This window comes from Ostrea edulis, chromosome 4, assembly GCF_947568905.1.
Source record: "Ostrea edulis chromosome 4, xbOstEdul1.1, whole genome shotgun sequence".
Lineage (NCBI taxonomy): Eukaryota > Metazoa > Mollusca > Bivalvia > Ostreida > Ostreidae > Ostrea > Ostrea edulis.
In genome coordinates this window covers 2,601,372-2,615,050 of record NC_079167.1, presented here as the reverse complement: position 1 = coordinate 2,615,050, position 13,679 = coordinate 2,601,372, and the positions used below count along the sequence as shown (strand labels likewise).

Here is a 13,679-nt window from a genome sequence, read left to right as displayed (position 1 = left end):
AATTTATTTAGCAAATGTGTAGTCTTCTTGTAAAATCGCCCTTTTCACGTAACTTTCTTCACCCAAAAATTACATAAGGGACATAACTTTGCCGCCGGAAGTGGGCGGTTTTGCAATATGACGTCAGAGTCTATTGTGGCGGATTCATAGTAGGCGTACGCATACACTCAATGTATTGTGCAATAAACTTATTACATGGGAGCACGGCCATGGGAGCACAGCGTTATAATAGACGAATAACACACATGTCTCTAACATTCAACGGAAGAATTTATTTCAAAACGAAATTAAAAAAGAAAGAATGAAACATCACAGAAATCTGACAACTACTTGTGTTAATTAATTATGTAACTTGAGATAATGAATTTTACTTTACCAATCCACATGAGCCTTTAAAACTAAAAAAATGTTGAAAAGATGAAATACATGCATAAAGGTAGTTCGGAACCTGGGATGGGGTGGGGGTTCTGTTACAGTTTTATCAAATTAGTCTGGATTTGATTAAATAAAACTAAAAAGATGAAGATAACGAACAGTGATCAATCTCATAACTCCTATAAGGAATAAAAATTAAGAATTGGGCAAACACAGACCCCTGGATATACCAGGGATGGGATCAGGTGCCTAGGAGGAGTAAGCATCCCCTGTCGACCGGTCACACCCACCGTGATGAACTACATTTATGAGCGTTCATCTTTCACTACATAGGCATTAGCTTTAATTCATCAGTTCAACCATTCATTCTTACCATTCAATACTGCAGTATGATAAAGAAAAATGGGGGTTGGGCAATCGTCTAGTATCTCTTACTTAAAAGTCGGACTATTTTTCTAGGGTTCCCAGACAGTTTCAAAATAAAGAGATCCCCTTGATACTAGTCTATATAATCCTGTGACATTTAGTTGTAGCTTCTCTAATCTGTCTGAATGTATAATTTTGCATTCCCAATATTCTAACTGTATACATCAGAGATGATGTTAGATGATTTAGTTCAAATTTAGATTTATTTCTTGGAAGTATTGGCTGTTATAGCGTTGATGTACACCGATTAGACAACAGGGTTTTGACACAATCTGAGCAAACTGGTATATATAGTATAATAGTGAGTATTATATATACGAGTTTGCTCAGATTGTGTCAAAACCCTGTGGATTAACCAAGACCCGGAGAAAAATTACGCCAAGATGTTTCTGAGGTTTTATAAAAGTATATAGCTTTTATTTTCGTGGGATTAAATTTCAGTAGCCAAGAAAATGACATACTTGTTTCGTTTCTTATTTGTTTTGGTATTACTAAAGATACATAAGAATAACAATTTCAGTATGTAGGCAAGCTATAAGTGGAAACTTTCAAATGCCTAATAAAATCGTCCCCTTCCAGAGAGAGAGAGAGAGAGAGAGAGAGAGAGAGAGAGAAACTATTAAACAATTGAACAAGGTTCACTTATTTTAAATACATGTACACTGCATATTTCACTTATATTCATTTTTGTAAAAAAAAAAAAAAAAAAAAAAAAAAAAAAAAAAAGCACAGGGCGCATCAGTCGTCCGAGGTCAAGTCATCTATTACAGCAGTGCCTGGGGAGGATGCCATCGCAAAATAAGGAGGCAACGCGCACGGAAAACGAGTAATGTGAAAATTCAGTAAGAAAGAGACACACACGATTGTAACATTCATAATGTGGATTTTAGCGGCCATCGTTCTTTTGACCATACAACAATCAGTCTGGGCAGCTTATCCTTTCACGTTTTCTAAAAGAGAGTGCAGAGATCTATTTCCAGAGAGAGTAGGAAAAGATTCACTAACTGAAGAACCCCATCACCATGATTCCCCATTTACAATCGAACCGTCTGAAACTATACACGGAATTAAGCTGGGAGGCATTCAAGGTTAGTTTTATAATCCCGACCACAGATACTTGTCACACATCATATTGATGCAGAGAATGATCAAGTCCCCGTACCTCAACCATAATGTAGGAAATATGAAATGATATCCTATCGCATTTCCGACTTTCGAATTAATTCTGAAATTAAACTACAAATAAACTTTACGAATAAGAGGCTTAAGCAAACCTTACTCCATGTTTCCGGATTCGCTGCTTTAAAGCGTGTTTCATAAGATATGTTCCATTTTCAATTCTTCGTGTGGGATTTGCTAATAAAATATTTATAAGATGCTGTATATCAATTAGAAGGACACATTCGGTAAAAAGTACAATACTACGTCATAATAAATATATATGTGACAGATGCAATGGTATTATATTTTTCAATTTACATGTACTAATATTTTGGATGGAGTCAACATAAATGCAAAAAATGTGCAGCTATTCTTTCAACACAAATGAGAAAATGCTATTTGGAATTCAAGCAAACTTCGCTTGACGAAACTGTTTGGGGAAAGGGTATCCATATCAGATGGCATACGCAGAATCGCAGACGACCAAAAGTTACATAATAACCTAGGAATTTGTGAGTAACGTTGATAAAGAGATTACGGAAGCGCCACAAATGTCGACCAGAAAGTGTTCCAAGAAGAATACTTTGTTGTTTTTTTTAATATACAGAATGGGTAATTCGGGAAATAGGAAATTTATGGTCCTCCGAGACTAAAAAGCTCTTTTCCGAGGCAGCAAAAAAGAGGCGAGGTATAAACTTGCGATTTCCCAAATTACCCCTTTATATACCAATCTGCTAATAACGTTACGTCACAGCTTTCACGATTCTTGGAACTCTTCGTCTACCGAGCATTTTGATTGATTAAAATATTAATGAAGGAGTAATTCTCAGATGGAATAATCCATTTTCAGGGAAATAGAAGTATTATCGTATTACTTAGAGAGAAAACCAATAAAGGTATAGTAAAGGTGTTGATAGGTCGCTGAGGTTTGACTTATGACTTATGGCTTACATATATCATCGATTATCGATAAAAGCATCTGAAAGAAACTGGTATTGAAATTTTCGAGATGGATTTTGTTGCAAAAAAAAATGTTTAAAAAGGTGAATATAACGAACAGTGATCAATCTCATAACTCCTATAAGGAATACAAAACCAAGAGTCGGGCAAACACGACCCCTGGACACACCAGAGGTGGGGTCATGTACCTAGAAGGAGTAAGCATCCCCTGTCGCCGTGAGCCTTGATCAGATAAACGGAGAAATCTGTGTAAAGAACGGTCTAACAATTGATATGAAACATGTCAGACAGCATTTGACCGACCCAATGACAGGTTGTATTGGCAAAACAGATCGTTAGAAGTAATGTTGTTTTCATATTAGGCACATATATATTTTATTTAGACTCTGATGTTTACAAAATGTTCGATTCTGGGGATCAGAAAAACCCCCCAGATTTATACATCGATAAACTTTTCGATATGCAGAGCAGTTCTACGTGGGTATCTTTGAATCCATATCATAGGCCCATGTTGATATGATATACTACACTTAAAATCCTCAGAAAGTTTTTACACACGCCATTTTATCATGAACGTTTGGTGTACGAAATTCTGTGGATATGCTTATCAAATTCATTGCAAAATTTCATCTTTGTCATTTTTATTCACCGTCCGTGTAAGACTGAGAATATTTCATGAAACACCCGTTGTATGTATTTCTCGTAATACAAATAACTCTAGAGGCATTTATTCTGGGGGGGAAATATATTGATTTTTATGCCCCCCTTTGAAAAAGAGGGGGCATATTGTTTTGCACCTGTCGGTCGGTCGGTCGGTCGGTCTGTAGACCATGTGTTGTCCGCTCAATATCTTGAGAACCATTCACTTGATGATAATGATATTTCATATGTGCATTAGTTATGAGTAGAAGAGGATCCCTATTGTTTTTCAGGTCAAAAGGTCAAAGGTCAAGGGTCAATCTACTCTGGACATAGGAATATAATGTCCGCTCAATATCTTGAGAACCCTTTGCTTGAAAGACATCAAACTTGGCACACCGGTACATCCTAAGGAGTAGATGACCCCTATTGATTTTGAGGTCATATGGTCAAAAGTCAAGGGTCAAACTGGGCATAGGAATATGCTGACCATTCAATGTCTAGAGAACCCTTTGCTTGACAGACATCAAACTTGGTACGCCAGTACATCTTCAGAAGAAGATTACCCCATTGATTTTGAGGTCACATGGTCAAAGGTCAAGGGTCAAACCGGACATAGGAATATACTGTCCGTCAAATATCTCGAGAACCCTTTGCTTGACAGACATCAAACTTGATACACTGGTACATCTTCAAGAGAAGATGACCCCTATTAATTTTGAGGTCACATGGTCAAAGGTCAAGGGTCAAACTGGACATTGGAATATACTGTCTGCTCCATATCTTGAGAACCCTTTGCTTGACAGACATTAAACTTGGTACACTGGTACATCTTCAGGAGAAGATGACACCTATTGATTTTGAGGTTGCGTGGTCAAAGGTCAAGGGTTAAACTGTACATAGGAATATACTGTCTGCTCAATATCTTGAGAACCCTTTGCTTGACAGACATCAAACTTGGTACACTGGTACATCTTCAGGAGAAGATGACTACTAATTATTTTAAGGTCACATGGTCAAAAGTCAAGGATCAAATTGGACATAGGAATATACTGTCCGTTCAATATCTTGAGAACCCTTTGCTTGACAGACATCAAACTTGGTACACTGGTACATCTTCAGGAGTTGATGACCCCTATTGATTTTTAGGTCACATGGTCAATCCACTCTTGACATAGGAAGATATTGTCTGCTCAATATTTTGAATTGATGATACTACTCTCAATTAAATGATGTGTGTGTGTATAATCCTTTTTAATTTTGCACCATGGGGGGCATATGTGTTTTACAAACATCTCTTGTTATGTGTTAATCTGGTAAACATTCTACCTTTTCATACATTCAATTATATTCATAATAAGGAATTTAGAAAGGAAACATATTTGATTACACATTTTCCTTAATCATACATTTCTGTTCGTATAGATATAAACACTTATTCATGTATCATATCATCTTATCTTTTCTGATATTCAGAATTTGTTCCTAACAATTTGTACACAAAATTTCCCAATGTACTGTAAATATATACAACTGCAATTATTTATTCCTCTTTTTTATTGTTCTAAATCTATAAAAATGATCTCTTTAACTAGTTTTGGTAAAGTCAAATGACAAGTGGCGGATCCAAGGGATAATGATGCAGGCACGGGTAGTTGGCAACTGTAGTAATCCAAAACAGCAACAACCGGTGGGGCATTTCGAGACCCCAGAGAACCATGCCTACCTCAGGGCAGCAAATTGTTCGGATCATCCATTCGTAAGTAACAGGATGACAACCGACATCCCTGAAGACAGACGAGTCATTTATAAGTCACCACATGATGATAACGATAATTAACAAACACAAGCATTTATGCACCCCTAGGATACAAGCAGATAAACAACAATTTCTGAAGTGGTACAGAGAGAATGTTGAAATGTAGATTTACATGTGCAGCGTGGCTTCTGTGCGTGAGATGGAGGACTGTCTGTGAAGATTTACATTCAGTATTGTTTTGTGATAATCCTACTGTTTCAATATTTCTCGATAAAAGCACCGACCTTTCAGTTTGATATAAATAAGTTAAATCACAAAATACAAAGAAGTAACTGTCTAGGTTGTTGTGGAGGATATAAAAGGATGAATGTACTTAGGGATAATTTCTGCTTGGTCGGGTTTGTCTATTGTACAAATTATCTATAAATGTAGGGATAATTTCTGCTTGGTCGGGTTTGTCTATTGTACAAATTATCTCACCTTCATTGCTTTTTACCCCCATAATAGAAACATTTATTCCGTTAGCTACATGTATATAAACAGTTTCCGTAAATGTAGTCGGAAAACAAAGTGTGTTTGTCAAATACTATGCCCCAAAGCATGAAACAACCTTACGACTAACTGAGGTAAATTTGACCTTGATTTTGACAAATTAATGACGTTGACAACCTCTGACCTCGACTTCTCAGGAAACCCTTTATGAAGTCTCCAACTTATAGTTTAAGAGTTACGACCAAGACCAAATAAGGAGACACGCCAGAAGAACATGCCTCTGACATCCGGGGGTGGTGGGGGTGGGTGTAAAACTGATAATTTATAGATCGAATAACGTTTTGGTTGCAGTAATGTGCAATTCCCTTCTTCATTGACAAACGACTAATGTCAGTATGTAACGACTAATGTCAGTATGTAACGACTAATGTCTGTAACGACTAATGTCAGTATGTAATGACTAATGTCAGTATGTATCGACTAATGTCAGTATGTATATCAATAAGGTTCTAATGTCAGTATGTATATCAATAAGGTTCTAATATCAGTATGTATATCAATAAGGTTCTAATGTCAGTATGTATATCAATAAGGTTCTAATATCAGTATGTATATCAATAAGGTTCTAATGTCAGTATGTATATCAATAAAGTTCTAATGTCAGATGTATATCAATAAGGTTCTAATGTCAGTATGTATATCAATAAGGCTCTAATGTCAGTATGTATATCAATAAGGTTCTAATATCAGTATGTATATCAATAAGGTTCTAATATCAGTATGTATATCAATAAGGTTCTAATGTCAGTATGTATATCAATAAGGTTCTAATATCAGTATGTATATCAATAAGGTTCTAATATCAGTATGTATATCAATAAGGTTCTAATGTCAGTATGTATATCAATAAGGTTCTAATGTCAGTATGTATATCAATAAGGTTCTCGACTAATGTCAGTATGTATATCAATAAGGTTCTCGTTTTTATTTTTTTCTTTCTTTAGGAAACTGTGACTCATAAGGTGTACCCAATGGACACTGATACCCTCAGAATAAGATGGTTTCCACCAGAAAATACGACTGCTGAGATATACTTTGTGTAAGTAAAACAGAAACCATATTCGCTCTTCCTAGCACTTCAAATGCGTATAAAACCTGCTCATAGTTCGTCGAGTTTTGACGATTATCTGAAACGAACAGTACGGCACGCAACGCGTGTGAAACAATGTTGTGTGTCTGTCGGTCAGACATTACATGTATAATGTTCGTAGTATAAGCCATGTTACTCTAAAACTATACTCTGTTTTAGTCTATTGCTGTTAGTTTAACATTAGTATACAACCATCTTCGCAGGCCAAGTAAAGCGAATCGGACACTTGGCTTGCGAAGATGGTATACACCTTGATCTCATGGTTTTTTGTTCAACACGACCTTGAACTCTGCGCTACAACTTGTAAGGTTCTTATAAATATCTATCAGAAATTTTGATAGATAAATTCTATCTGTATAATTTCAAATCCAAACCTTCAAGGTTTCTACTTCTACATAAAATATTTGGAAGGGAGTATATTTTGCGACGAATTTTTTTTTTAAATTCTTTTTTAAAGAACGTTTAGAATTTCTCTTTCATAATGTGTTTTCTATTTGCGATAGACGAAATGAAATGTAAATTTCTAAGATTGACACCAGGAATTCAATGGATTATTAAATACTAATTGATAAGTTAGAAACATATACATTGAAAAAGAAATGAATAACGATAAGTTCATATGCATTTGCAGCTCTCTTTCTCCATAATTTCAACATAGACCCCCCAAATTTCTTTTTTCATTTCAAAGTTTTAGGATAAAACGATAAATTTTTTTTTCATGAGTTTAAAGAGCATGAGCCGAGTTGCATGGGATACATTGTAAAGTTAGGAATGATGTGGCATATCTATAATTGTGAAGAACAAATTTCAGTTTTGAACTTTTCGAGTTACTGTCCAGAAACCATATTTGTTTGAAGTTTTCAATCTATTTTCGGTCACTGTGACCTTAACCTTTGAACTTTTTTCTCCAAAATCAATAGGGGCCTTGCTTTGCTGGTATCCAACAACATATCAAAGTTTCTTTTGATTCAAATAAAAAAAAAAATTGAGTTATCCTCCTGGAACCAAAATTTTTTGGAATTTTAAATCTATTTTCGGTCACTGTGACCTTGACCTTTGACCTATTTTCTCCAAAATCAATAGGGGTCTTTCTTACCTTGTACATAACAATAAATTTAATTATCATTTGATTCGGATTTAAACTTTCTGAGTTATCATCCGGAAACCAAATTTTTCTGAAATTTTCATTCTATTTTCGGTCACTGTGACCTTGACCTTTGACCATTTTCCTCTAAAATCAATAGGGGTTTTCCTTACCTGGTACCCAAAAATATATCAAAGTTTCATTTGATTAGATTGTAAACTTTTCGAGTTATCATCCGGAAACCAATTGTTGACGCCCAACCGCCCGCCCGCCCGCCAGCATCACCAAGCCAATAGCCGAGTTCAACTTCGTTGCAACTCGGCTAAAAAGAAATAATAAATTTTAGAATCTCTAATTTCATGTGTAGAATTTATTGATATTTCAGGTGCAAAATAGATGAATACGAAAATTTGTCATTAGGTATATTGAATTGAACTATTCCATGAAACTATTGCATTTATTATGAGCAGATTATAACAAGCGTATTTTTGAAACAGCTAAATGTTGAATTCAATGTGCAAAAATGTCATATTCAATGCCATCTGACCTTTGAGAAAAAGAAACAACTATCGTTTGCCTATTCTATATGTACATGTTATATATGTGTGTATTTTGCAGGGCAACAATTGTGTCTCAGAGAGACAAATTCTGGACAGGAATATTCAGTCACACCGTTAGACATAAGGACAAACAGCTTACACCCGGCCACCCACAATGTTCCATGCGCAGGAAATACGTCATTACAACCAAACCGTCATCACAAAGCAGCAGGGGTCATATTCTTCATTCCAACAATCTGTTTATCTGCAACTTACTGGTTGTCCTTCTCTGTGCGATGTATGAAGATTAAAAAAAACATTGTTATTAAGTATTAAAAGGCCTGGAGCACGACACGTCTAAATCACCGGTGTTTCAAATCACAGAAGAATATCAATGTTCAATGTTAGAAGAATATACAATGTACAAAATAATGTTCAATGTTGTTTGTGGGATTTCTTTGCTATTTAAAAAATATGGAGCGCCAAATTAACGTAAACTCAAATAATTGAAGATATCTTCAATTATTTGAAGATACCATCAATTCAATTATTGCTCACTTTAATTGAATTAATGCGCGCATTTTATTTAAATCAATTATTGCTCTCATCAAATGAATTAATGCGCGCTTCAATTCAGTTATTGCTCTCATCAATTCAATTGACGAGAGCATCACTTTTGTAGAAATATTAAATATAGATTCTTTATGGCACACAGTGGTGTTTGATCTTTTGATCTTGGAGTTTGACCTACATTTTAAGAAAATCCCTGACCTATATAATATCTCCTGAACTATTCAAGGTAGCGCTTTTATATTTTTGTTTACATGCCCTTTTTGACAAGACCTTTTTATTTCGAGAAGTGTGACCTTGACCTTAGACCCACTTTTTAAGTCCCTGACCTAATCAATACCTCCTGAACTATTCAAGATAAAGCTTTCATATTTTGTATATAGATTCTTTATGACAAGACCTTGATATACGACCTGTAACAGAGTGGCTGTGGGATATCGTACTTTGCCGTTAGATTGGTAAACTAATTAATTACTAGTAACTAGCTACTCAGGTTATACTCGGTTGGAATTTGCACTGCAAAAATTCCAAAGCATATGAGTCTTCGGTCGCCACCTAAAAAATTATATTTCAACCCAATGACCAAAATCTGGCAGCTACCGGTAATTACAGCCTGTATTTCTTGTACCGGTAGTAGCTGACAGTCAATGATCTTGGTTCCTAATGGCCAAGGTTAAATATAAAATGTCAGAGTACCTGGAATAGAACGTCTAGCTTGCGTTCTGATATCAGTATAGCACATGTACTTCTCGTATGTACCGTATTTTGCTAGGGGGTGGGGGTGTGGTTTGTGGAACGTTGAACATATTGCAATGGAATCTTTGAAAACATACTAAAAGGGGCGTATTGTGATCTCTATATTAGTCTATACAATGTATTGGTGAATATATGAACGCATGAATCTTGATAAATATAGTACGGCTATTTTAACTTCTGGGAATGTTCCGACAGCGCCAACACGGTTATCAGCTGTGTTGGTTGAGTTATGATCCATAAGTGTAAACAGTGTCGTTTCCAATCAGTACTTGACGTTTGGATGGTCGAACAGCTATGTCGTTTCCTTGATGAGGAGTCCCATGTTGAGCCTACTGTTAGTTTAGTTAGCAACCGTGTGTCTATTCGACAGTCACCGTACCTAGATGTTTTCTTTCAACACACTCATGTTCGTCTCACAATTGACTCTGGAGCTACAGGGAACATGATAAGAGCATCAACTGTGACTAACTTGAATGGAAAAGTCAGCCCCACCAACCAATCAGCTCATCAAGCCGATGGCTCTTCACCATTAAAGGTTGTGGGTGAAACAAAGCTGTGCTTCTCCAGAGATTCCCACTCGTTTTTCTTTGAGGAACTAGTGATCGAGAATCTAGACGTTGATGTTCTTGCGGGTATTCCTTTTATGGAGGCAAACTGATTGGAAACGACACTATTTACACTTATGGATCATAACTCAACCAACACAGCTGATAACCGTGTTGGCGCAGAAATGAAAGTAAAATGTACACATAAAAATCACTTTTACTGCTGGCGTCAAGCATCGCAGTTCATGCCCTCATGTACATGTATTTTCAAAAATGAAATTTATTTCTTAATGATTAACTGGAATGGATGTGAAAGGGACTGTATATGAAACGGGCGAACAGGAACTGCAAATACACGTGCAAAGATCATATCCTTTAGGTTGATCATTTAGAATCTTTTTAAAAAGATTCTATAAACATAAAACGCATTCATTTATTGTATAAAGTGTGAATGCATCTGTAGGAAAAGGATTTCTGGGATATTAGTGAAAAACGCAGAGTGGTATTAAAAAAAACAAATTCAAGGAATGTCCATTTCATAACATGACGAAACATCTATTACAAGTTTTATAGCTCATCTCGGTGTTTAATCTAGATGTCTACTTTGGGCATTTTATGCACATTTTTATATCCAAAGAAGTACATTTTTCATTCCCTTTTGTGTGTCAAAGAAGTCGGCCTTGTTTCCTTACACTGTTAGATTCCTAAGGTTGAAACAATGACAGCTTATATCAAAACTCTTCACTAAACAAGGCTTTCAGGTGAGGTTGATTAATTCATAAATATGTAAATTATGGTTCACAACAATCGTCATAAGTTGTTTTATTGGTTTGATTTATAAATAGTTTGATTTCATACCAGGGAATTTGTCCGTTCAAGGAAACTGACAAACAACGTTTTCGCTCTTTCACCAATTCTGGATAGATATCGCAAACAATAATAACATCTGTTTTAAAGGAAGTTCAAACCAAAAGATCAAAGTAAGTAATATACATATATTTTGACAAATTAATATAATCAGACAAAGCTACGCAAGGAATGGTATTGTTGTCAGTATGTTGACTTCCAGAGGGTGGTACTGTTGTGCATGCAAGTTATATATATATATATACATGTATATATATATATATATATATATATATATATATATATATATATATATATATATATGTGTGTGTGTGTGTGTGTGTGTGTGTGTGTGTGTGTACTTTTAAAACAATGTTCTGGCAAACTTCAGGTTTCTTTTCGCAGCCTGGGATGGGTGTGTCTTAGCTGTTAGAATGAATGATTTAGGTTTGTTGTAACTTTCTGACAAGAAATTCTTAATCTTTACATGTGTGTATGACATCCATGTGATTCACCATTTCAAGCCTAGACAAGCCTCTTTTCTATAGTGAGTTTATTGCAAGAAATGAATATATTCATCGATTATTTTATGATACGAAACATACCTTGGTATACCTGTTCCAACAACTTTCTAAAATCTTGTGATGAAATGCAATTCTTACCATTAACAAACTAAATTTTCACTTCACTTTACCCTTAAGAATAAAATAATTCAGCATGGCCACAATTTCAGTACTTTATTTGATGTTTTTATTTTTGACAGAATCATGTAGCATACTGTTGGAGATCTGCTGCAAATAATGCCTTTATCTGAATATTCATCAAGAACTCTCTTTAAACGGAATATTAGCAAGACAAACAAAACAAAAATGATAATGATGATAGAAAAAATAATAAAATCATTTTCACATTATGAATTTTGTTAAAAGTATTGGGGGAGACTGTGTTAACAATTTATTGAACTGGAGATTTGAATAATGAATAATTCACTCAGCACAAATGCGATAATTGATGATCCCGGACGAGCCCCCCCCCCCCCCCCCTCCCCCATTCTGTTATGGATCAGTTTAAGAGTAGGCCAGCAAATATCAATCCCAAAGAATTAACATTTTTTTATTATTTTTTTTTATTTCACTCAATCGACATACATTTGCACAAAAGTAGATACAAAAGAATATGAACATATTTAAGCGTACATATATATATTATAATGTTCTTTTTATGAGAGAGAGAGAGAGAGAGAGAGAGAGAGAGAGAGAGAGTTTCAATTAACTAATGGAGACCATTTTCCCGTCCATTTTAAATTTATCTAATTCATTTCTTTCCTTATAACTATCCTGGTTGATTTGATACAATTGTTTCCAATCATTTATAAGGCCTTTAAGTGTTAGCTGATTTTTTTTATTTTTTTTTTTTATTTTTTTTTTTTTTTTTTACATCTATTCCTATATATATATATTTTGATTATTATAAGTAATGCATTGTATGACCTGAAATGTTTTTGTTTTGTATCACCAAATATAAAAGTTTTGACATCAAATTCTATTTCAATCTCCTTTGAATTGCAATATCTGATAAATTCTGATAATAATTGTTGTACTTTTGGACAATCCCAAAGTAAATGGTAAATTGTTTCGTCTTCCCTATCACAAAAGGTACATAGTTTAGAATCTACTCTACCTAATTTGTACATATAGTTATTAGTAGTTAAAATGTGGTGGTTAACTCTGTATTGAAACCATAATAATTTGGAATCCAATGTAGTCAAGAATGGCATGTAAAAGATTGCCTTCCATTGGTTATCAGAGGTAATGAAATATCTACTCCATTTCTTTTTTCCTGTGGGTATAGCATCTGATTTATTGAGAGTATCATACATAGGTTTCGACCCTTTCTTTGTTAAAACGAATAGTTTGATATTCAAGGGAATAAGGGGTTTTTGCACAGATGCTTTATTTGTAAAGTTATACTTTTTCATATCTGTGGCTACTACTTGTGATATACCCATATATGTTAAAAAAAATTCATTTGTAGGTTAAATCTGTCTTTAAATATTTTAAAATTTATAATTTCTCCTTTTTCGTCAAGTAGATCATGTACAATTAACAATTTATTTACAATCACTTATAGAAAAATATATCAATAAAAATTTACTATCTTATAGTAGGTCTAACCAGTGTCCGATTTTACGGCCGAGCTGAATTCACACACCAGAAGCTATCACAAATCGGCCGTTAAATCCAATCCAAAGTCCAAAAGAAATTCTGTAAAGTGCTTATAGAATGCTTATTACTATGGAGCGCCAAATTAACATAAACTCAAATAATTGAAGATATCTTCAATTATTTGAAGATATCATCAATAAATTTGATGCGCG

The 13,679-nt window shown here is 34.7% G+C and overlaps 2 protein-coding genes across 3 annotated transcripts in view; both read left to right on the top strand.

The window, feature by feature from the left end:
• Window positions 1-1,548: 1,548 nt before the first annotated feature.
• LOC125672346 (putative defense protein) lies at window positions 1,549-9,171 on the top strand. 2 transcript variants are annotated; one of them, XM_048908578.2, is made up of 4 exons: window positions 1,549-1,889; window positions 5,157-5,320; window positions 6,817-6,911; window positions 8,665-9,168. In XM_048908578.2, exons 1-4 carry the CDS (start codon window positions 1,679-1,681, stop codon window positions 8,894-8,896), a joined length of 702 nt encoding a protein of 233 aa, XP_048764535.1. In that variant the 5' UTR covers window positions 1,549-1,678; the 3' UTR covers window positions 8,897-9,168. The 2 variants fall into 2 exon arrangements, with proteins under 2 accessions (XP_048764535.1, XP_048764536.1); XM_048908579.2 differs by lacking the exon at window positions 1,549-1,889 and adding an exon at window positions 2,717-2,858 and having other exon boundaries at window positions 8,665-9,171.
• A 2,139-nt stretch (window positions 9,172-11,310) lies between these two features.
• Window positions 11,311-13,679, top strand: part of LOC125669858 (phospholipid phosphatase-related protein type 5-like) — a 41,449-nt gene continuing 39,080 nt past the window's right edge. The window contains exon 1 of the mRNA XM_048904687.2: window positions 11,311-11,436. The gene's annotated coding sequence lies outside the window, so the exon portion shown is untranslated. The remainder of the gene's footprint in view (window positions 11,437-13,679) is intronic.